Genomic DNA, 26,094 nt, shown 5'->3' with positions numbered 1-26,094 from the left:
GGAGCTTGACAAATGTTGCATTACATTTAAGCATGGACGACAAGGTAACATTTAGGCTTTTTTTGTTAGCAGGGTAATGAAACAAAATTGTGCCCTTACTCGTGCAATTCTGTTCTTAAAAATTGAGCAAAGTTAGCACTGGAAACCTTTGCATTTCAAATTTAGAGATGTTATTTAAAATCTTACTTCCTGTTAAGTCTCCTTTATGCAAACAGTAACCCTGCTTCACAACCACTGCCAATGTCTTTGCAGGAAGTATAAGTGAAATATCTGGAGCAAGCTCTACCTATTTGCAATATGCCAATGAAAGTCTCGCTGTACATTAGTTACTGCTGCTCCCAAAGAAAACTGTAGCTCCCTTGCAGTCTCACAGACATTCACACATGGATTTCCTATTTCTGATAGTTTTGTCTAGAAGAATTATAGGAATTAAGCCTTATGCAATGCTGGGGATGGCAGCGGTCCAAGACGATACAGTTTCCTGGTCAGAAGATGATACAAGAACAATGTCTGGAGTTTTTTATTTAAAAAAAGGCTTTAAACTAGAAAGAGAAACCAGAAAGAAACATTGTTGTTTTGTAAACACATTCTGCCCTCAAGGTTATTTCTATAAAAAGGAGTGCATGCATTTATATACACACAAAGAGAACAATATAGACATGTACAAACGTGTACACTCAGGACAAAATGTTTTCTATGTACACACCCCATCTGAAATGGATCGAGCAATTTGAACTTGTAACAAGGATGCAGCCAAAACATCTCAATCTCTCATAAGGGCTTAATCTAGCAGGCGAGACGCAGTAATGATGGGCGCTGAAAAATTAAAACAACTTGGAAAAAAGCATTTTGAAGCTAGACTCAACAGATGAACCTGGCACGTAAGGACTTCTCTGCTTTGGCACAGGTTCCTCTTCAGACATCACACAACTGTTTTGGAAATGATAGCAGCCCTGGTGCAGCTACAACAGGCTGGTCCTCATGTGCTACAGGACACCACAGCCAAAGCTTCCACAGGGAGCCCTGGTTTATTTTCCCACCTTGCTCTTCACCCCTATCTGGTGCCTGGGGAGCAGACTCTGCAGTGCAAAATTAGGTCAGGCTCCCTGCACTGATTCAACAACAGAATCAGCTCTTCTGCTGTCACACATTTTCTCCATTCTTCAGATGAGTTGCAGAAGAGCAACATGAACATAAGTTTCCCAGCTTAGAAGCCTCTGGGGTTCACTGATTCAAATCATACAGGGAATGATACAAGTGGAAACAGATACTGTGCATTATTTAACCGTACGTGGGAAACTGAATAATGCCTGGTACTTATTTTATGTAGCTAATTACTTTAGAGGACAAGAGTTACTTTCATTGCCCTGTTCTACAGAATCACAGTAGAAAGCATTAAACACGTTAAGGAATACTTAATACAGGGTGATAATTATCCAAGGAAAGAAAACTCTTCCACAAAAGCATCTGGCAAGGGCAAGGGGGAAGAAAAGAGAAAACTAAGCTGATGTCAGCTACTGACAAGTGCCTCCAATGTGACCAGGTCTGAGGTTTCCCAAACTACTTTGTTCATTATTTCCAGGAACAAGAGAATTGAAGAATGAGCAGCAGAAACCTCAAGAGATGGTTAAAAGTTATCTGTGTAAGCAGATACATGCAGCCACGTACAAAGGGGAAACCTGTCCTCCATATACTCATCTCCTGTATCAGATGCCACATCCTTTTCTCAGTTCTTGACAAACACAAGTGATTCTCTAATAAACACAGAGAACTGCTGCACACATCATTTCCAGCTTTGCCACTTTTCTTTCCACTCTCTCTATTGCCCTTCTTTTTATCACATCACATACCTGCAACCTGCCCTCACTTTCAAGCCCACCAAGCTCTGCTTGTCCTAAATCTCACCCAAAATAGAGACAGCATTTCTCTCCTCCTGTTAATCAGCATAGCTTGATCACCTTCCACTATTACTTTAAACATACACTTTTTCATGTGTCCCTTTAGGTCTGTAACAGGCTCCCCCAAAACATCCACGAAGCCATTTATTTTGTTTTTTCCTGGAGCTTGCTTTTTTCTTGGTTCTGAAGTGCAAACTGTCAGTGGAAGGTAGGCTGAAAGGGGTCACTGTCGCAACTTTCCTCCATCTATATGCAGTCTATTTTGTACTTACACACTCTCTGGGGCAGAGATTATGTTTCTATTTCTGCTTATAAAGGGCAAACATACCAGGTCTCTCATCCACAGGAGCTGTAGATGAGAACATTGGAGTAATAGAAAATATAATTACAACATGGATGTGCTTGCATCTAAATCTCATAAAGCACACCAGACCGGAATGTGAGCTGATACTGGTATTTGGGCTGTAATATCCCTGCAGCTCATGCACCTCACACAACAGTTGAACTCCCAGTTATAACATGGGTAAGAGGGAGAGCCCACGCACACAGCCCACGGCAGCAGCAGTCCCCTGCAAATGTTTCTCATCCACTCTGCGCAGAGCAAATGTATGTTGGTTGGTTTACATCATTTGAGTTTCTAAATTAAACCTTTTACCAGCAAGCTAGAAGCCAACAAAAGCCACCAGTTAGTTTTCACATTAATTACACCATTCTCTAAGTTGGGAGAAATGGTAATTACTAGAAATGGTAATTACTAATTTAATCTAGGCAGCTCTGGTGGAGCAGGAAATCTGTACAGCCTGCAACACACCTCCAAGGGAATGCATTCTTCTCTCACTGTCTTTGGTTTTGCTCCCCATACATGCCAAATTATCTCTTTTATTTTCAGTAGCATCTGTACTCATTACTGCCATGGTGGGCAGCACCATCATGACAAGATGCTTCCCCTGTCCTCCGGTCTCTTCTCCTGAGACTTGAAAATTCCAGTGCACCAAGCCAGACACGTGCCACTTTTCATAGTCCCACTGCCTGCAGCTGGTGTATTTTCCAAACATGCTTAACAGCCAAACATCCAACATTAATAGCTGCTGCTATGCAAAAATTGTGTTTCAAACCAGTGAGGACATGAATAAGATGCAGCTCCAGAGAAGGAACTTTTCAATGTGCCATCCCACACAGGACAAAAAAAAGAAAGGGGTGGGGAGTGGTTGCTCTTTCACTCTTTTTTGTTCTCCAAAGTATGGAAAGCCTGCTGAAAAGTTCTATACAAATTATAAACAGGTCAAATTCTGCGGTCAAATTCTGCTCTCAAAGATATGGATGTGACACTCACTAACATGAACCAGAGCTTCATAGAAACAGCTGAGGGTACAGTTGAGACCACAGTATTTAGATTTTTGTATTAACTGAAATAAGTAATTCTCAAATCTATATGAAAGTCACAACAGGCCAGTAAGCATCCAATTAAGACAATCCAATTTAACATTCATGGAAACAAAGAATTATGATTTCATGGATTCATTCTATTCTTAAGCCTAGATACTATTCCTAGATATGCTTCTCAAGTATTATTGTGCTATACAGTCTAAGATCAGATACAACCACCAAATCCTGGAAACACTCAGGATCTAAAATAGCAAACTGGAGCTGGAGTTCCTCTAGAGATACAATCTCTGGAATCTTTTGGCTTTTATGGCTTTTAAAAACAAATGTAGGTAAAAACAGCTGAAGGATTTTGATGACAGGATACAGATCTTAAGAGCTGCACACAGCAGCCTTTTATATTAAATTTGTAGGTAAATTCATTTATCCAAGTATTCACTTCTTAGATTAATACAGAGTGACTGGAATGCACCTATCCCAGCATTTTCATTTTTTACATTCTTTGAATTTACATGTAAGAGAATCCAGAGTAAAATTCACCTTGGCTGTGTTCATATGAAGATGTCACTCAGTGTTCATGCAGGAAGCCAAATATGATTCTAAACTAACATGTTTTATAAAGATTTTCCTTTGTATTTCAGCTATGAATATTTGCAGTGTGAGAAAGTAGCATCACTTCTTCACTCTGGCAACTAAGTTCAGATTTCTGTAGGAGAAGGACAATTACATTAATTGCCCTTTAATTAAAAAAATTAAGACAGTCTTTGCTAAAACTGCATAAATCTCCGCTATATACACATAACCACATTTACTGACGTAATATCTCTCTAAAGGGCAACATACAGTGTGATACATCATTTGAGCTATTTTGCTCATAAGATACTCGAGATGTCATGCACAGTGTGTAGGCTTTGGAGAGCACACGCCCTGCACCACATGAAGCTCAGCTACTCTTATTTTTTCCTGGTGAATTATAGTAAAACTGGAGCACATTGGGGAAAGCAAAGATGCTGAGGACTACACAGCATGCCCACTGAACCCAGGTTGCATCCAGGACTGAAGAACAGTCACATTTTCAGCTGAGCTGTCCTAACCCAAATACTATTTGATGAGGTGGCAAGCTCAGGTTAACAGCATTAGCATATGGGATTTAACAGGATTTTTGCAAGGAGGACTCCTATTGTAGCTTAAGTGAAATAGTCTTAGGATATAGGTAATGTAACCCCTTCAAGAATATACTTGCTCTCAGCCTTCAGTATTAGAATTTGCTTTATTTATTTGCTTTCACCAAATGACAAGGGAGCTTTAAGTTTTTTTACGACAGACCTGAGAAAGGAAAAAGAACTGTATTTCATAGGGTGCAATTATTGCAGAATAAGTATTGGAACTAACAGCACTAAAGTAATTGTTCAAAACGAAGCCAATTTCTGCCTCAAGAACTCAAAGGCAGAGAAGATGGATTACATATATCACTTTCATTGTACAGTGCAATTGTATGACATCCAATCAAGGTAAACAGCACACACATTTATTTTGAACTGCTGCCTTTCAAACAGGTAAAACTATGAAAAGAATAATTAAATCTTCATTTAAAAAAGATTGTAAAATCTCTGGGAACTACCAATGAAGCAGGCTAGTACAATTCTCCTTCCTGCCATTTGCACGAGGCATTTGTTATAACAGCTATGCATGACTTGGTAAATACCATATACCGGCAGCAGAGGAAGCAAAGAACAAACTGTAACATAAAGTTTTGGTGATCTCTTCTATAATAAATACCTTGATCTTTATCATGTGAGGGCTTGACTGGATAAGACTTTTAGAAGAGACTTCTTTTTATAAAGAATGAGGTTCCCTTGCTGTCTTGGCATAGGTAATATCTTTATATATCTACACACATAAACATGTATGCATATACACACACATGCACACAAACATACAGATTTTATACTGATGATAATTGTCAGGAATAAAAAACCCCAGAAGAATAGAATAAAATAAAAGGGGCCAAAAGACCTAACCTGTGTGGAATCTCTATGTTCTATGCCATGATGAAGAGCAGCCCAGCCATGACTAATTTCCTGGTTTATAGCTCATAAGAGGACGAAAGCAGTGTTGAGGAGGTAATCTCTTGTGTCCCAGCAATTAGCGTGCAGAGATATTAACATGGTTCGTTACAGGATCATGATTACTTTGTTCATGACTCCCTGGAGAGCCACCCACAGAAAGGAAGTAAGGCAACTTACAGTGATAGAAGGAGGAGAAAAAGGCAGAGTCTGATGACTGGCACTGGTGCAATGTTGGCCACCTACTCATGACCAGCAGAACTGGATTGTGAGCTATGATTTTGCTTCAGTTCAATTGCAAGGGTCACTAGATTCTTTTCTTTAGGTTTCAGACGCACACGAGTGCATGTCTGCTATACTGCTGCTCATAATACCCTTCACTTACCTTCCAAAAACTGTATGCTTCTTGTCCAGATATGCACAAGAGCGGAATGTGATGAAGCTGGAAGGAATAAAGACATAACAGTTAGCATATTATCTCATTGACACTCAAAAACAGCCAGTAATGTTTAAAAACATAAAAATGGTTTTTTATGTATGCAAAAGCTCTCTGAGAGAAGACAAGCCCCTCTCCCTTTCTGACTCCTCTACAGGAGGCCTGCTGGCCAAACATCCTTTAACTCCTCTATTTTGTGGGTATTGTCCTGGATTCTAGAGGAAGATTTTTACACCTTACTAACATCACTAAAGAGTACTCCAGGCATGGTGACTTGCACAAGTTCCAAAATTGAGTTGAGCATTTGCCTCCTTGGCCAGACAGGCCCTGGGAAGCTCATGCAGGACAGGGAGACTTGCATCCTGCTTGAGAAGTACGTTTCTTGCGCGTGACTGGGAGCTTCTATCCAGCGAATACAGTTGTATAACACAACAGTTCCTGCCAGTGTAAACTTTTATCTTTCTGGATATTTACTTTTTGCATTTCTCTTCCATTACATTGGTCTGTCAGTGATCCACTTCTCTGAACATGTGCTTTGGACACAAACACAGCAGAAGAATATTTCCAAGAGTCAAAAATAATGAAAACCTGTGAAACCTGGATTTTTAATAATTTTTAATTAATTGGACTTTTAATTTTGGGGTTTGTACTTTTACACTTACAACATGGGAACTAAAATACCAAATCCAAAGCAACTTTGACTACTAGAACTTTCCTCTAAAGCTCAATGCTACTTTGGAAGACTTGGACTACAAGCATATGAGACAGAGGTTTCCACACTGTGGTCTGCAGACTATGATGGCCCATCTTGGCTGGACATGCAGTGCTGGCTTTCCTCCCTGTCTCCATCTGTTTCACTACATTAGAGACAGCTAAAAATATATAAGCATTCCAAAAGCACTTTTCCATATAAGCAACTGCCTCAGGAAGTTATAGGATTGCAAATAGGAGGGGCTGCAATCTGTCAGAAAATCTATTTAGACATAGCTTGCCCTAGGAAAGTTTTGAGATGCTGTGCAGAATGCAAGCTTCTACACAGGGCAAACATTACAACTGAGCCTTTTGCCTGGGTTCTTTGCATCACTTTATCCCCAGATAGCCAGTACTTAAGATTATCAAGTGATCCGTTACGTAGTGTTGTAATAAAAAACATCTGAGCGGTAGCAAATATACAGAGAAGGCTTCTCATCCGTCACTGCAGTCAAATAAAATTAAGGACAATGGAATTAACATAACTCAGGATGATCCTGGAGGAGAAGTCCTGAGCATTATTCAAGCACCGCCTTACACAGGGGACCCAGCTCACTCTGCACTGCAGTGCTTATCACCTACGGGGAGAGCTATTCACCCAGTTCCTAAGGTCACAGCAGTCGTCCGAAGTGTCTAAACACCACCTAGGAAGCTTTATAAATATGGGCAGCTGGAGCCTCCCAAGGACTTCACATATAAAGGAATTTCATATTTCATTTGCAAAAATTAGGGAAACATATGATCACATTTACAGCAGCAGATGATGTGACTCAATATGGCACATCGCTCATGAACTGGCTCTTTAACTTCTGTTTCCAGAATCCCCCTTTGAAAAAAAAAAAAGAAGAAAAAAAAAAAAAGCCTCTACTCTCCCCTAATTTAGCACCTGAGTTCTGGCAATAACATTCAAATCCAAAACAAGCTCTACAGCAACTCAATCCTGCAAGCTGCCCAACATGTGCTTAGCCTGAAGTATGTGAGTAAGCCTATTAAAAGGCCCTGAGACAAGCACTTGCATTTAATTAAAGCTAACCACACTACTGCATAGCTTACAAGCCATAATACTACTTAGCACCATGAAGACCAACACCAAGAACCCCCTCCCTTCCTTCCTCTCTCGCCCAACACACGGTAGTGTATGCATGCACACATTCTCTTTCCTGGGGCTCCCAATAAAAGCGTAATTTTTTTTCTATTGCACTACTTAGAGAGCAACCAATACATATTTGGCTCAAAGTGACATAGAACATTTTCGAAAGACTTCAGGCAAACACCTGTATTAATGTTATACTTAAAGAAGGTTATTACTGCTTCAGTATCTTTAAATTTCATTTGTTGTTCTTCCTGCTTCTTTCTTCCCCCCTCATTTTAGGACTCACTCTGCTTTTGTACATTGAAAAACATTTCGTTCTTAATCCCAGATTCTGCACACTGCCATGTCTGGGTTCTATGCATTTCAGCAGTGCAGAACTGGTTCTCATTTATTTAAAATCAGGTGAGTAAAAAGAAGCAACAATTCCACAGAGTTTCATTTCATTAAGCACTTTCAGAAAGTTCAGTATGGGTCTAAATTTAAACAGAGTGAAGAGGTGGAATGATCTTACAGGGACAACACTGGGGGGACACTGACAAAAATGAACAAAACCTTCAAATCATAAAACCAGAAAAGACAAATTAATGACGATATAATAAACCCACAGGTCTTCCTGCTGTGCTTCTCTTTGCTCTCAAATTGGGTACCAGCAGCTGTAGCTACTGTGATTTCAATATGCAGCACTCAACAGAATATTTCACTTGACTGAACTTTAAAGAGTAGCTGGTAAAATGTCATTTGTTTTCTTAACAGAGTAAGACACAATGTCTAGAGGGAAACAATAAAACACAACAAGCAAGTGACTACTTACAACTGTGATTTGTTTGTGTTGGGTCCTGAATTTGCCATACTAAGAACACCACGTCCTGTGTGGGACAAGTTGGGCTTAAATTCATCTTTGAAAGGTTTTCCCCAGTAAGATTCTCCTCCTTAAAAACAAATGACAGAAGAAATGCTTGTTTTCATTAGTTTTCCACTACATATTATAACAGGCACAGGCATCAAATTCAAGGTTTCTGGCACTTCGAATCCCATGTATGATACATTCTTTCTTCATCCCTATCACTAGGCTAGTATTTGAGCATGCCCTTGAAAAGTAACTGGCAGCACAATTCTGTGCCTCCGCACTATCAACTGCAATATACCTGACTGTTTATCAACAGCATTATACATTGTGTGCTGAAAAACTGTCAAGTATTTAATTTTTTACTGCTGGTCCACTATAATTTTCCTATTTTGAGACATTATTTCTTTAAAAAGTGGCTTCCTGACAAAACACAGAGCAAAGAATTACTAGTTTAATTGCACTCTGGATATAGCATTGCTTCTGGAAATAAAATATTAGGACGATTAAATACGTTGATAGAATCAACTAAGAATAGGAATTATAAGCTCAAATGCTTAATTCCTGTCTAAACAGTGAAGAATAATGATTTATATTCCTCCAAAATAAAAGGCAAAAATGAGATATTTGGGCTAGATACATGGATGATGTACATCACTTAAATACAATGAAGTCAAAAGGATAATAAAACTTTGCACAAGCCATAGACCCAGCCCTCCAAAACTGATTTCTCTTCTATGTCTGTGGATAGAAAGAGGGTCTGGGAGACCTCTCCTCCTGGCTGCCATTTTTACATTATTTATGACAGATCTGACATTTTCATTTGCACTTTCCTCCAGGATCATTCTTAATAAGAAAAACGAAGAGTGAGATGAGTCATATAGTTTTACAGTCAAATCCATAATCTTGTTTGACAAACCATGAAAAAATATTTCACCTTAGGATAGTATTAAAAATAAACTAAACAAAACTATCCAAACAGGCTGCAAGACTGGTCCATCTGCAGAACTGGCTCAAGAATCCTCTACAGTAAGCGTATCACTTGTGCAGCACGAGGCCAGTAAAGGATCTGTAGTGCTCAGTGGTTATTTGCACACATCATACAGAAAAGCAATTTAATGGTGTGGCTGCATAGGAAAGTAGCAAATAAACCTGAGGAATGAAACAGGCTCCTACTGAAAACCTCATGCAGAAAATCACACGAGTTCATGAAACGAGAAAAGAGTTTTAGATGATACGAACACAAAGGTGGATGGCTGCATGTGCAAGGGGAACTAATGAAGTGAGAAATTTTGGAAGAAACCCACCCATTTAAAACCCAATTAATCCTGTTCAAAAGACCTATTAATAGAGTTGAGTGTTGCCTGCTCTGCAATTTGTCAAGAGGCAGCAAAAGGGGACAATCCCTGTAGGGATTTTCTGTAATCAGGAGTATTGGAGGAGTGATTACTTCAGCAATCTCTGGCTATTGAATATTTTAAGATCAGCTAAATTACATCAGCTTGATCTCATATGCCAATCTCTTCCAGTAGTGGGTGAAAGGGATACGGTACAGCTGCAGCCAGCTCTACTGTCTTGAAGATGGATCCAAACCTCAGCTACTCTAGCCAAGTGTTCAATCTATTAAAAAATGTCTTACCAGAAGCCAGTAATTTGCTTTGCTAATGAATCTCCCTGCATGTTCCTATTTGCTAAAAGAGGTTACCTGTGCAGTGCTGTAGTTACCTGCCTTATTCAGAAGAACAAAGTTCTTGCAGGTTACGAAATAAACAAATTAGACTTGGAATATAGGGAGGCTCCATGCCAACAGGTGCTGCCTGAAACCAGAAACACACCTGCAAAGCCTGCAGACCCACTGCCCATCAACAGCACCATGCCCTGTGCTCTGCTTCTCTTCCCTCTTTGCCTTTCACAGTTTTCACCTTCCCACTCCCTGCCCACACCACCACGCTGCTGTAATGCCATTGCTTCAGGCCCTGCATTTCAGGCAGGGCTCTTTGCACCTGAGCAACAAACTTCCCTTGGAGAAAACCATATTTTTGCTTCAAAGGATCTCTTGAAGGAACTCCCTAATCATTTGTAAAGCAGATGCACTTGCTCTAAGTCCTAACCTAGAGGAGTTTTTGCTGTCTGAAATTTTCAGATGATAAGCAAACACGAACACAGCCCACTGAGATGGTACAGAGCAGCAAGTGGCCAAACCCGTGAGTCCGTTACACCCTTCATATGCTTCCAGCTGATGCTGGAATTTCAGTGTTGTCAAGCTGCTGAAGGAGAGTGGAATCAGCCCTGAAGCCTTCGCTGCTCAGAAAAATAATTCAAAAGGAAAGAGAAAAATTGTGAATGACAGAGAGACTCTCCCTTTCTGGCACAATAAGCAACCAGACCCAAGAGCAGACAGGAGGAATGAGCCATGATCTTTATGTTTTGGAATATTTATTTTTGTATGATTTCATTTCACTGCAGGTCAGAATTAATGTCATAACTTTGGTTCATTCCAGTTCTCTGGAAATAAGTGTTAATATTTCAGAAGATAGTTACAGCATGAAATCCAGCCCCTGCTTTCCCCTCTGTCTGTCATACAGCTGTTTCCAAGGCTAATTCTGTCTGCCTGGGAGCTGCAGCAAGAACAGGGAATGGCCTGTGCAGCATTCGCCTGAAAGGCCAGATGTCCTATAAAGGACATAGCTGAAGTGTCTGTGGAGGCCTGGCAGCACGGACTGGCAAGGGGCAGTGGCAATGCTGCAGTCAGCAGGACAGGAACAGATCAGGGTTTCTTGTCTTTTCTTTTTTTTTTTTAATAAAAAAACCAACACTGTATTAAGTATTCTCCTTAAATTGAAAATAGCCTGAAGGTGCTGTTTGTCAAACTCCTGCTAACCTCTGGAATCGTTCCAGGCTGTATCTGCTTGAAACAGGACCAGACAGAGCAACCCAGAAGACGGTGTGTTAAATGTATTTTTTTAATTACTGAAACCCAGATTCACTTTCTCTCTGAAGATTAAGTACAAATCCCTCATTAGTTTACTGCTATGGCAGCACAGAGCCTAATGCTCAGCCAGGGGGGTCTGGAACAGGGATTTTAGATTCTTACATTTTACTCTCTACTGTAGAGCTCACTGTAAACTCGGGAAAATAACTCACTATCATTATGTGGCATTTTGAAGTATCTAGCAGATTTTACTGTGTTTATTCTCGACAGGGTTGGGAGGTGTGGCTGTGCCATCTTCCTCATTTTCTGAAAGCAGAATGGATGCAGACAGGCAGAGGAGGTGGGACCGTCACACTGTCTAGCTCTAGCCCTCTCATGTTACACTGCTGGCATATGCCATAAAGAGAGGATGCTCCGCCTTATATTCCCCAAATCTTCCTCAGAGAGCACACAGATACTGCTGACTATATATGGAGTCATGATGATGCAAAAACCTCACCCCAACGCTGATGTACTAGCCTGCAAGAACAGCCCATGGAAAACAAGAATTGACTCTGGGTGTTAGATTCACAGCGGGCAGCACTGCCTGTCACTTCACCTTCCTCTCAGCTTACTCCCTGATAAGATTATCTTGTGTCAAAGACAAGCTGTGTGCCTACTGGACTTGCAAATGTTTCTGAGATCCTATTACAAAAAGCACCAGAAAAAAATTCTGGGGGCTTCTGTGGTAAAAATCAGAGGACTTCACATGGCAGCAGATGTGCCACTGGCTGGGTTGGTGCTGGAGCTATGAAATGGAGCAGTACTTACAACCCTGCACATGGGGGTCTCCTGTTTTCACAAGGCTGGAAACTTACTTGGATTGGCCAAGGAAATACATTGGCCTTCTAACAGCATTTAACCTGCACAATGTCAAAGCCTTCAGAAGCCAGAAAGAGTTTTTGCACAGTTCTGCAAAATAAAAACCACATGCTAACCCAGATACCCAAGATTCAAAGCTGAAGGCAGCTGGGAGCCACTTCCCCACATTTCTAATAAAAGAGAAAAGTTCTCTTAAATTAAAGAGATGTTTACCTAATTCTTACACAGAGATGAAACCAAACAGACCACACATTTCATAGGAAAAATTAGACTGCATTCATAATTTCCACGGCTATCCAGAGTGGCAAGATATATTTAGGTTGTAACTGAAGCACCGTTAGTTATTCAGTCTTGTATCTGCATCTTGTGCTGGTAGTGAAAAGGTGAATAGATCTAAAGTGACATCTGAAGCAATAAGAACATTAGCAACTACAGAGAAAACCTGCATGTTTTCAAATTGTCTTTTGAACTGAACCATCTTACTCTTTGGTAGCCTTTGTTCCTACTAAAGGCATTTTTTCCCAGAAAGAAAATTTTTGGGTAAAATTACAGAAGTTGTACAACTTTCTTGCAAGAGCTGAGAGATGCACCTAAAGCTTCAGAAATATAGCATTCCAAAAGCCAGGTGTGGGCTGGGAATCATCATTCATGACAGTTGTGATTTTAAATAAATCCTTCCTTTTTCTGGCATAAAAATTGCTAAGCAGTGGTAAAGAAGTGGGAGGGCTCTGATTCACAAAAATGATGGCTTACTTTCTGTAATTTTCTTCTTGTCATTTGGAACAACGAGGTACATAATAACATCTGACACTTCTTTAGAGCTTTCCAAGTAGGATTTTTGAATCATTTTGCAAATATGAAAGCCTTAGCTCAGCCAGTAACTGCTTCTCTCCTTTCAGACAAGAAGACACAGTACTTTTAACCCCACTTATCAGAGACTGGATTTTCAGAGGGGCTGCAATCTAAAAGGAGTATATTGCTAAATAAAAACGTCTTGCCCGTGTCCTTTTGCTGAGCTTCAGCCATCCAAGAAAAGGGGCTCTAAAACTGGTGACAGTTTAGGAACTTGCCTTGTTAGGAAATCACATTGCAGGACTGACCAAGTTTGTCCACAGTCCTTTGCTATTGACAGTTCAGATGAGCTCTGCTCGTTGCCAACCAAAATGCAACTCCCATCTACTAGTGGTATTTTATCTTGGACTTTCACAGCTATTACATGCCTCCTTTGTGCCCTCCTGGATTCATACATGGACAGAGGCACACACATGCTGGTTCATGAGACCTTCCATGAGGTTGCGAGTACAAGTAGCTGAAAAATGGTCTGTGCTGCTTTGAAACTGTAATGCTTTGCATATAGTTTTCCTTTTTTCATACAAAAGGGTCAGGATATTAAGCCTATTTTTCCTACATGCAAATTTTCTTCTGTTACTTGAAATACTGAAATACAGAGCAGCTGCTCCACTTGCACTAGCATGAGTTAGATGGAATTACTCACAGTGTTCAACCACTTAGTTGTTATGAACAGCAGGAAAAGAGATACATCACAAATCTAAAATTCATTTTCAAATAATTAATCATTACAAAGAATGACCATGACTCAGCTTATTGCTCCGAATACTGCCTCTATGGGTGGTTATTTTGTTAGAAAAGAAATAAGCTGCTGCAGCACCATAAAATTTCTCCCAGTAGACTTATGAAACATTAAATTGAAGTCTGTAGAAAATTAGTCTGGTCCTCTAAATCAGCGTCCATCTTACAGGACTATATATCTGACTGCTTTGGCAATGCAGGTCTGCCAACTAAGCTAAGCTAAGCTAAGCTAGAACTCTATTTCCCACTCTTTTCCCAGAGTGACATCTCAACTTCTAGATGCCATAATGCTAATTTCCACCCTCCTCCTGCTGAGTACCAGCAATCAATTGTCCTTCACATGTCTTCTGGGTCACAGTTACTTTTATGACAATTTAAGTGACTCAAAAAGGACACACTGGGGTGCTGAATAACAAATAAAGAAGAAATGCATATCAGTGCTGCTTTCAGATAGGACTGTTCAGCCAGAGAGGCCATGGAGGTGGGCAGCCACTGACAGCCAGCGTGGCATTTTACATCTGTGAATTGTTTCCAAAACACAAGCACTCTTAATCTAGGTGAGCCACGAGTGCAGTTGCAGTCTATGTATGCATGACATGTAACCATACGTCAGGTTGTAGTGAATGTGCCCAAATCCACCCAGAAGCTGAACAGTCCTGGGCTTAGTTAGCAATGGAGTGGGTGATCATCAAAGCATTTGGGTGTTGCAACTATAAACCCTGCACCTGTTGATGAACAGCGATGAATGTCAGATGACAGAAACCAAATGGTGGGAAGATTTTTGAACAAGTCAGTTCTAGTTCCTGAGCTGATGAAGAGTAATTAAATAAATAAAGCAAATCAAAGATAGATACAGGCTCCACACACCTTCCACGTATCAGTTTGGGAAAGGTGGGGTTTTTTAAACAAAAAAAACCATCCCAAGCCTCTTACCCAGAAGATTTCAGTTAAAGTAGAAGGTTCTATGTGGAACAGAAAACAAAGGATGTTCTTTTTTTCTGAAGTCTTCTTACAAAAGGCTCTAACAGAAACAATTCTGGCAGTTTAAAATACTGATGTTTAGTAAGTAACCTCCAAGCAGTCTTCCCTATCGCCAATTGAATTATCTGGAAAGAAAACCCTGTTCTACTCTCATTTGCTTCTCTGATACTAATGAAGTCCAGTTATTTACTCCCCCAGTAAACCTCTAAAGACCATTAAATGTTATGGGCTTCTTAGCTTTCAAAGATGCTTTTTTTTTTCTGTTTGTTTTAAGAAGCAGTAAGTCAAAGAAATACAGAAATTCCTTGCAGCTGCCAGAAGAAATAAAAAAGAGAACTTATACTGCAAGGAACATACAAGACCCAGGCATAAAAAAGTACAAAGCACTGAATCCAAGTGCTTTACTCCAAAGCTTTCCTTGCTTGTGATCACATTAATAATGCACAAACCAATGCACAACATCTTTTACACCACAGGAACCTAGAAGAGCATCACTCCATTTGCCATGTTCTTACACTGCTGCTGAGCTGGCTGTGCTGCTGCACAGAACACAAAACCAGACAGGCACCTCAGGTCTGGCCACCTTCTTACAGCATGTGGCTCAAGAGTTGACCATTTACTTTTTCTTGTGATATTATCATATTCAATAAGTTATTAAGGATATCTAAAACTCAGATGTTTAAAAAAAATAGAAACCATCATTTGGACTCCACAATAACTGCAAACAGCCTCTAAAAATCTGCAACCCTCGTATCTGAGTGTACGCTGCCCATTTTATTAGAACTTTAATAGTCTTGACAGATGTTTGCAAGACATCTCACCTGCAGTATATTCGTATTTAATTAAGAATGACAAGGAGGAAAACAAGATAGAAAAGACTAGAGGTCATTAGACTGCTTTTATAAATAAAAGAATATACATAGAAGTTTTTTTCTCCTATGGGCTTATTTGCATTTTGCTTCCTATTTGCTTTGCCAGTAGAGCTGAGCCTTGACCTTCAATGCCAGTCCTCTGCCAACTATTAATTGTGCTGTCTTAGAACACCTCTACCATTTGCACAGAGACAAGAATGACACCAGCAAGTCAATTTTCACTCCACAGCAGGAGCTGAATTCCACCTTACGAGGGTAAAGGTGTCTGACTCAACCCATTAAATTTCTCCCATCTCCTGACACCTCTTTAGTTTCTCATTTTAAAAGATGTTACTAATCATGTCTTTTGGGATTTGAACCAAAACTTTTGTTATAACAAAATCAAATCACGTTTCTTTTGACAGTCCAAGCATATAAGGTAACAAATCTTATTCATGGGCTTTTGCCATCAAAACACAGAATTTTTAACTAATCTCAAATCTTAGAGTACACAACTGTTGAGTATCACATGCAGTAGAAGAAAAGCTGTTGGGTAACTTGCACCAACATTATTTACAAAGTAAATAGAGCTAAAGTATTTAACAACTACAAAGACATCTTTTTTTGGATGATCTGTGAGCACACAAAAGAACAATATAGTGCTTGCATATACAAGTGACACATGTATGAACTAGAATAGAAATTAACAGAACCCTACAGGACCAGAGAAGGAGCTGTGGAGGCTGGTGACATCTGCAAGTGGGTAGATAAAAGGTGCAAGTGGAAAATGAGCAAATTTACAGCAGCAACTAGAGATATTATGTGACCTATCTATTGTGGTGGGCAATGCTTTATCTCTTGACCATTTCTGATATGCCTGCTATGCAGATCTCCAACTAAAAGAGAAAGAACAGGCAGAAGAACTTAGTAACAGTGATCCCTAAAAGTTAGAAAAAGAGCAGCTTGGGCTTTACAAGGCAGCTAGCTGGGAGAACAGATGGTATCTAGCCGTCCACCAATAGCAATGCAGGTCTCAAGTGTTTCATTAACACTGAATTTGAAAGCGACTTTGCATGAGTGTTTTCTTCCTTTGTTCTTTGCCCTGGAAGGCCAGCTGTAAAGTCATTATAATTTTCATTTATTTATTTTCTGGAAGAAAAAAGGAAGCAAAGGCCCAACGAGAATTCTGTGTGGAAGAGTGTCCAAGTTTTAGACTGAGAATATATCAGATGAAATTTTAAGCATAATTAAAATGGTCATAAAAACATATCAATAAGCCCCCTGCTTCAAAGTAGCAATACAATGTATCACATATCATCATTTAGAGAATTTTACGCGTTTGGAAATAAAAGTAACAACATAGCTCATGCAGTGAAAACAGCTTACTTGATTCAAACTCAACCTTACCTGTTCCTGTTCCAGTTGGATCACCTCCTTGGATCTGCAGAATTAAGATTAAATCAATAGCTTACATATATATCTGTGTGAAAGACATTAGATGTAAGCCATAAAAGCCAATTCTGTTCATTTTTCTTCTTTCTATATTGTTGACAAGTTAGCAACAAGGAAACCATTACTACTTATTTGGAGCCTCTTTCATCAGCTGGCTGTCATCTCCTACATTACTTATCCAAGAGCAGAATGACAGTTTTATAAAAATACTAAGTCTCTTGTGGCTAAATAGGGAAAATAAACAGCCTCAGATGGGTTAACCAGATCATCCTTTCTATTATGTGCTGAATCATAAACCTGCTTTTTAATCGATGATGTATTGCTTCTGGAACTGAAAAGGCTTTATATTTTATTACCAATCCTCCATGTGATGCAAGGCAAGAAATGAAGGATTATGGAATATTTTCTGTATCTGAATCTGTACTTCCCTGTATCCCCCTCACTATCTGCAGTAAGGAAAATCCTCATGTGCAACCAAACCAATCTTGTAGCAACAAAATTAATCACTGTATATACATACAGGATCTATAGAAATAATAGTCTGTATTCAAATACCAGTAGACATGACTAGTTTCACAGTCGCACAAGCACAGTTTTAATTGTGAGTTTAACTATGAACTGAGATATACAGTGCTGTCAAAAGATGTGCTCTGCCTTCAGGATCAGGTTGTTAATTCTTCTGAAAGGAAGTTACAAAGACAGCTACAGTATCTTAAGCTGCCTGGACTGTACCTATATATGTAAGTAAAGATCTTTAAATACCAAAGTCAACTTTCTAGTTCACTATGTGCTCTTGAACTCCTTCACAAAGAAAGCCTGGGCACCTCGTCCTGGAGCGCACTCAGCAAAGGATAATCTGACAGTATCCTAGCACCACAACCTGAATCAGACATTCAGCTGCTTTCTAAAGTTTCACCTGAATGGGATTTCAACAGGCCACAGTCTTACTTATCCAAATTAGCATTTTCCTCCCTCTCTCTCTATCTCTCTCTCTCTCTCCCCCCTTCTGTTCATTAACCACCCACCCACAGCTTGGGGAAGATAACAAGAGCTTTGCCAAAGCAATGACTCTCAAAGGCTTTGTCTGGAATGCCAGCAAAGCACTACTAAATGCAGTGATGCTTCAAGTGACAATATTAGTTAGAGACAGTCGTTAGTAAGATTAGTAAGTACAAATCTAGTAAGTTAGGACAATCCTAATTCTGATGATATATTTAATATATATCTATTGCAAATAGTCGTGCATGGAAGAAACTAAAACTGAATTAAACTAAATAAATAGCTGAGGACATCCCATATTGTGCATTATACAGCATCTTTTCAATACTCACCACAAAATTACGAATTGATCTGTGAAAAATTGTTCCATCATAATAGTTCTTCTTGCACAATTTGATAAAGTTTTCACATGTCCGGGGTGTCTGAAAGACAAACGGAAGTTTGAATTAAGCAATACCTTTAGCAATCAAATGGGTCATTACACTGTTTACAAGAATCACTTCTAATTTGTGCCTTACAAATAAAATATATGCTCTTGTAAAGTATACTGGAGAGACATGCACTGTGTTAAATAAATTAAACCCAGACTTCCAACTAGCACAAAAAAGTGTTGAACACCAGCTCAGATAACATGAGCTCCCCGTAGACATAACGATGGTAAGCTCAGAGACTTTCAAGTAACTCAGTTCCAGCAGTGTATCACAATCCTGTTCCAAAGGGGGACTTACAGCACTGAAAAAAGTTAAATTTCCCAGAGTAAGAAAGAAGCTGACTTCTCTGCTCCATTATTTTAAAAGTGAACACATTGAAGCTAACTGGGAGAGAAGAAGCATTTGGTCCTCTTTACCACATGAAACTAAAAATGGGACTGACCCCAGAAGTCACTGGACCATAGAAAAAATAAAAAAGACAACTTGTTTAGCAGAGATGCTAAATATATTGCCAACTTGTAATTTGCTTTTACAGTACAAATTAAAGCTATTTATTTGAATTTATGGGCCATGGCATTCAAACAGTACCTTTTGAAAAACTTTACTGTCTACCTAATTATCCTTCCACTGTAATTGTATGGATTCTCTATGATATTAAAATACCTCCAGATGAACAAATACAAGTACAGAAACAGCCTGTTTTCTATACTTGGACACGTTTTCCAGCCCCACTGTGGATTATGTGCATAAGTATATTTGTTTTGCAAAACAATACATCTAACTAATATCTGAGTCGTCATAGGCCTTGAAAATATCCTTGTTGTGGTATGTGCTTGCAAGTAAAGCCCCAGCATGAGTTGCAGTGTCTGTAAATGAACACGCACAAGAAGCCTCTTTCTGGAAGACACTGATTCACTTTGCACTGGTATGACATCATTCTTGGTCTGAGGGCTGCAGAGAGACAGAGTGAGACTGAGCCATGCAACCTGGAGTGGCTAAAAAGCAAAAATATATAGCAAGCCCGATTACAATCATTTAAGGAAGAAATAATCTCTATCTTTTTAAAAGCAGAGCCATATAAGTGTTCACTCAGAACCCTAAAGACCTTCAGCTTTCTCACCTAAAACATAACCATTCTCAGCCCTCTTTTATTTACACCGAGATGTCTCTTATTACCCAAACAAACTCTACTTGCCACTATAAATTCTTTATAATGACTCCTCCTTACTTGCTCTACACAGATACAGATGGCAGTTGTCAGCTAGGCCATAACTGGAAAAATAATCAAACTCTAATGCAATCTTACACCTGCTATTATGTCAGATTTCCTATATATTTCATTACTGGGTTAAAATGGTAATGGTATCATAACGGGTTTATGGTAGAATACCACTGGGAAATGTATTTTGGTAGCATCCTGAACGCAACTTGTAAGTAAACATACTCCATAAAAATTCTTTCAAACAATACGAGGTTTTCCCATAGTTTCAATGTTCACATCAAATTTGTAATTTTTCCTGGAATTTGACATATATGCTTGAAAATAATCTTTGTACATAACCTTTCAAGTAAAATTCAACCCCTGAAGAATCATTTGTGCAGCATATGCTTTCTTTATAAGACAATATCATAAGAGCCTTGATCCTAACGTAGTGCTATTAGTTATCACTCATGAAAAGTGTCAGTAAGGATAAAAATAAGCTTAAAAAAATTCTTTATGAATCAGAAATGGAATCAGCAGCTTTTAGCCGGAGGCACTTTATCTCATGAGAACCAAGAACCCTTTGGAGAGAGACATACAGTTAATAAGTTCTCTAGGGGGAATACAGCAACCTGTAATTAATTTTTTAAGAAAAATGAAGTCAGGCAAAAGACTGAGTTTCCTGGGAATACACACACACTCCAATCTGTCTTCAAGTGGCACAAAGCTGACAACCCAATACAGATTTCCTATTTATTTTCAAAACAAGATTTGTAAAATATACATCAAAAAACCTGGCTCTGGTAACGTATTTTTTATGCAGGAGCTATGCTCACCCTTCTCTCTTAATGGATTATTATACCTTTTCCCCAAAACAAGCTTTTAAAATGCAACTGCATAAATATTTAGCATACATGCAATAAGCATTCCACTATAAGGTTTTCTTTAAATAATTGCCACCAAATTGGTTCCCATGGTCACCTCATGCATCATACAGATACGTTTGGCAGGTGAACAGTTCCTTAGCAACATTACCATTACCTTTCATGGTGCTTTTAGTAGACACAAATAAAAAGGTTTGATTCAATCAGTAATAAACCCCAGTTTCAGTCATGCAGTTGATCTAGAATATCTGGCTCAGATTATCTGGTTTAGTCAAAGCAGTTAATGTTCTTGCCACTTGTCTCATACTGCCAAGCATATTTTCAGGGACTTTTCAAGCAGTATGCTGCCCCAAGCAGGAGAAAAAAGCTTAAGGTTTGTAGGGAAGGTGTAGATCCTCTGTAATGAAGGTACGTTCTGCATTGACCATACAAACAAGGCCAGTCTTTGAAGTCTTTGTTCCAACTACAAAGACTGATGAGAAATATATATAAACAAACCTGACTGTGTTATTTAAGTATAAGATCTTATGGAAGATGTCAGACTTGCTGTCTTGGAATGCAAAACTGTCTACTTCTTCAAAAAGCAGACTCCACACCACTTGCCTCACACCATTTCTGAAGGAGGAGGGGATGGTGAAGGCACCTGGAAATACAGAAGTGCAGAAGGCAACACCGGTTTCTTGTTGCCTTATTATTGACAATGGGCTCCAGGCTGTTTTTTCACTTCTGGCTGTTCTTTTCTCAAATTGATCTCAACAGCAGCAGCAAACAGTAAGCAGGAAATGATTTAAATTATTTTAATCTGCTGACTATGACTTAAACATATATGTAAGGAAATCAAGGGAATAATGCCACCTTAATTTGTTAACCTGTTGATCCAAAAGCCACTGACAGAAAAAAGGTTATTTTTCAAATCTACTGCAATATCTTCTCAGAAAGATGCGGTGATAGTCCTAGGAAGTCAAATTAAAAAGTTGTGGAAGGCTTTTCTCTCCAAAGAGTATGGTATGACAGCCCTGAGAAATCCTGCTTTTCTTTGGTCAGGTTGGGACTATGTAAGTTAACACTGTGTCTCTGTATGATATCCTTCAACTTGAAGATATTTTTCTCTCCAAATGACAAACAGCAAGAAGAAGAAAAAAAACTTATTTATACCAAAAATGAGTCTCCTGCTCCAACTATGCTCCCTATTTGTAGATGCCAGATAACTGTCTTTCAGCTGTTGAAAATTCACACCCAAGACAAGTGGTAAAATTTTAATAAACAGTTTGAGAGGAATCCAGAAGAACACTTATCTCAGAAGATGACACAAATGCTTTGCTTGGCTCACAAAAATGTACATTTAATGGGGCAGCAGCCCAACAGTTTTCTAAGTACATTTAAGTCTCCATTCAGGTAACACACTTAGCAACTTTACATGGAAATACCAGCACTCCACCAGTTACTAGGCCCAGACTAATTTCAGAATTCAAGAGAGGCTGCTGCACAGATACTGAAAAACACTGAAGAAAGGAATACACAATTTAGAAAACTAAAGCAAAACAGAAAACTCCCCCTGACTCCTTACTATAAAATTTTAGGAGAAATGTAGATTTTATCTTGTTCCACATTCAAGCACTAACTGAGCCAATTTTAGTTTCCTTTTTGCCATCAAATGTGGCTCCAAAACAGGCAAAATTCATTTCTCTTGCTGCATCCCGAGAACCGAGGGGTAAGACTAACCAAGCCAGGTCACTATCAGACTTCCCAGTTTGCAGCTCTCCTTTCTCATGTTAAAATAGGTCATTATATTTGTAAAAGTTACCTTAACTCAGAATTTGTATTGGGCAGTTGAAGAGCCAACCAGAAATAGATTAAAAACCTGCAGCACTCCTGTTGCCAAGGTACGGGAGATGGGAAAAGAAGAGTTCTGAGTCGTTGCCATGACTGCAAGGAAGAAGGGTTTACTATGTGAAGAGCTAATCATTTCAAAATGCTCTATCCCTTGAGGTTGCGCATGAACCTTGAAGAGAAATTTCACACTAAGCATTCAGAAGCTGTCATTCGCACATCTGTATAATTTCCTTGTGCTAATTCCACTTCCCTTTTATTTCTTTTTGTCTCTCTAAATTGGATGAATCGTAGTAGTTGCACTAAACTACAGAGCCTTGATATATGCTCATTAACCCCATGTTTCAAAGCAGAAATAATCTGAAATAATGAAAAGCTTGTTCCTCACAAATTAAAATTACATTATACAGCCTTCATCTTATCACACAAATGCCAGAATCCTGCTACTAAGAGGCATGAACTAGTGATGGAAATTTCTAAAGCTTCAAACGAAGCCTGCAGGTTTTTTAACACAGCTCTGCTTTAAAATGCAAGGGGGATTTTGTTTTGCTTTAGTCCATTTATGTACCTTTTTTTCTTTTTTACATAGAGCATTTTCCACTCCTGCAATTGTTCATTCTAGCAAGTCTTCTAATGCTTGAGCACATAAAGAGGTGATGTGGTAAGGTTTTAACTCATCCCTTTCAATCTGCAATCCTCATAGCCTATCCATCCCACAGGAAAGAACTCACCCTAATAGAAGCTTGGCTTTATTTAGGGCTTACTCAGACAATTGTAATAGAGCAGCTTCTGGAATCACCATCTACCAGGTGCAAATGTCTGTTCCCTCCACTAAGTCATGGAAAGAAATCGGACATGTAAGTGTTTCCTGTGTGTTTCAAGGCATAGTACTGTACTGGAAGGCAATATAGGTGACTCTACTTCACTTTGCACCACTGGACTAGGAGCACGCTCCATTTGTTTCAGAGCAAGAGGGACAAGAAAATCCAGAACACCACAAAGCCCACTGCAAAAGCACAGGGAGAGTTTCACTGCAGGAAGCCCATGACATTTCCTGCAGGAGAAGCGTTTACTATAGACCCGAACATCACCCCCTGCCAGCTCCATTTCCCTGCTAACAGTTCCCCTACGTGCGAGAGGGGTTGAGCTGGTGACAGGTTATGGTGGCAAACAACAGCTGCCTATGGTGGTTCAGTTTAAACAAGACATAGTTCATGTAAGGAACACCATTCTCAATCTGGTCATACAGTGAGCAAACACGTTCAGGTCAATTTGCAATCTACAATCAGAAGAGCACAGTTCCAGTGAGTGAGCACTGTGAGAGATGAAAGCATTAGGGCATTGTGGAGTAAAACACTTGGCCAGACTCTTACTGATATTAAAAAAGAATCAGAACAAGCAAATTATGCCTTGGGTAATAGGCTGCTGACTTGATAGTAACATTTGCCTCTTTTGCTACCTCAAAGCCTCAGAAGTTTGCTTAGCACAAAGAGCAGAATTACTGCAATCTTATTATACAGAAACCCATTATAATTTAATTAGCTATTTAGCAAAGATTCCAGCAGATAGCTAAATTTCACTTTTCAAAGACATTTCTTCCACAGTACTGACATTAATGATGCTACCAAAAACTTTTTCAAAGTCTAAGCAAGATGCTCAGCTTCGACAAGATGCCAACAAAAAAATGACATACTCCACTTTTATTTTTCACTTTTCTGAAAGTACAGGGACAATCAATCAGTTTAGCTGAGCACAACTCAAGTTAAACAAGGCATCTAATTCACTCATCTAATTTGTCAATGTTAACTACTAGCTCTCCAGAGGCAAAGTCATCATTCCTAGCCACAGTCACCACTTTTCCTCTAACTTTTATTTACTGCCGTGGTAGAAATGAAAATAATCCTCTCCCCAGCCTCAAATTTGTCAGTCACACAATGGCTGAGGAGCTTATCAGACAGTGCAGTGCAGGGCTGGGTGCTGATGAGGATGGAGCTGGCAAGCACGACACAGCATTGGTAGGTACAGTCTAAATGAGGGTGCAACTTTAATTGCTTGAGCAGACTCCAACAGCTGTAAAACTTGGAGTATTGCAGGTCTCACAGCAGATCCCTGGCATTTTGTCAGTCTGCAACAGACTGCACATAAATTCCACCTTTTTAGAAGATGCAACCTGTAACTGCTTCTATGCTAGACAGTGAAGCTCTGGTAACTGTCAGCCTCCCAAGGTCACTGCGCTCATCAGAGGAGCCAAGGTACAAACAAGAAACGTGTCAGAGAAAGATGAAGAGCAGCAGCTGTGTAACTCCAAACCACCCGCCTCATCCTCGGGTCTGGGATCACTAAGTGGCAGACACAGCTGGTATGGGATGCCTGCACTGTCAAACATCAAAAACCAAGCAACACAATCCAGGAACAATTGATTCTCTCCCTGATCCAGCTTGTCAGAGGGCCTGGAAGTGGTAGAAAGGTCCAAATGTACAAAACGCCTTCTCACTGATTATCCAACACCAAAGGCTGCCAGGAGACCATGCAGAGACAGCCAAGAACAGCAAGCCCCATGGTGCAGGGATGCGTTCACAGGTACGTGGCTGAGCACCTTCCTCAACCCCATGTTGAATGTCCCATTCAGGCACAAGCAAGGGGGGGCATTGGGGACTCTCACTGCCCCTCCACTGCTGCAAAACACTGAAAAGCACATATAACAGCTTTTGCCTTACTCAGCTCATGAGTCTTCTCACTTTCGTTCTTCCAAATCTCTCCCCCATCCCACCATGGGGGGAGTGAGCAAGTGGCTGGGTGGCACTTAGCTGTCCCCAAAGTTAAAAATATTTGTAATATTATCCTCTAGTCACTTAAGAACAACCTAGAAGTGACCTGTTAATCAATATGGCTGTGCAGAACCATTCTACTCCCAACCACAAAGAAGAGCAATAGATATGTCTACCATTGTAGCACTATGAGGAAAAAAACACACCAAGAAGTAACAACATCCTCTCTAACAAACATTTTTATCCAGCTGTTCCCTACGGGAAAAGGGCAGTTTTGTTTGGTTGGTTTTAGTTTCTGTTGATGAGAACTTTCAAAGTTGGAAGTTGCAGCTCTGTCTACAATGACCTATTTTGACGAAAAAATATGAAACAAGCTATTTACAACCATGCCAAGACTACTGTACTTCATCCCTACAACTATATTACTGAGTGAACAGACACTGGTAAATGTCAGCTAGTTATCTGCCAGACAGTGCCACAATGACGCTGACAGAAAGTGAGCAGAATGAACATTGAAATCAGAAAGAAAATGAGAGATTCAGGAAGACCGGGGAACCTTGTCATGCCAGGATGTCAAAGGATTTTTTCAGCAACTCACTTCTTTCCCACTGGAAATGGATAAGAAGTTTACAGGCTTCTGATCTTCAGAACAGTCCCTCACACAAAAGGAGAGATGATTTCAAAGAACAGGGGCTGGATTACACATTTATAGATCACAGGCATATTTAACAGGTCAGAGGGCCTCAAAAGATTAAAACATCAGTGTTAGTAAAATAATGGCTTCTTTAGATAGTTATGCCAAGACATCATCATTGAGCAAAGTTTGCCAGGTCCTAAAACCTCA

General features: G+C 39.6%; 1 protein-coding gene across 2 annotated transcripts in view; it reads right to left on the bottom strand.

Moving 5' to 3' along the window:
- Positions 1–26,094, bottom strand: part of PPIL2 (peptidylprolyl isomerase like 2) — a 71,563-nt gene that overhangs the window by 7,322 nt on the left and 38,147 nt on the right. Inside the window, exons 13-17 of one of the 2 annotated variants that reach the window (XM_030500909.1) lie at positions 18,469–18,558; positions 17,093–17,126; positions 8,438–8,555; positions 5,733–5,789; positions 2,925–3,052 (exon numbers count right to left, since the gene is read on the bottom strand). In XM_030500909.1, the coding sequence (XP_030356769.1) occupies positions 2,977–3,052; positions 5,733–5,789; positions 8,438–8,555; positions 17,093–17,126; positions 18,469–18,558 (375 nt within the window). In that variant the 3' untranslated portion in view covers positions 2,925–2,976. Of the gene's footprint in view, positions 1–2,924; positions 3,053–5,732; positions 5,790–8,437; positions 8,556–17,092; positions 17,127–18,468; positions 18,559–26,094 lie in introns of those variants that run through there. The other variant, XM_030500908.1, reaches the window with a different exon arrangement.

The sequence above is a fragment of the Strigops habroptila genome, chromosome 11 (genome assembly GCF_004027225.2).
Source record: "Strigops habroptila isolate Jane chromosome 11, bStrHab1.2.pri, whole genome shotgun sequence".
Taxonomy (NCBI): Eukaryota; Metazoa; Chordata; class Aves; order Psittaciformes; family Psittacidae; genus Strigops; species Strigops habroptila.
This window is presented reverse-complemented; position numbering and strand designations above follow the sequence as displayed.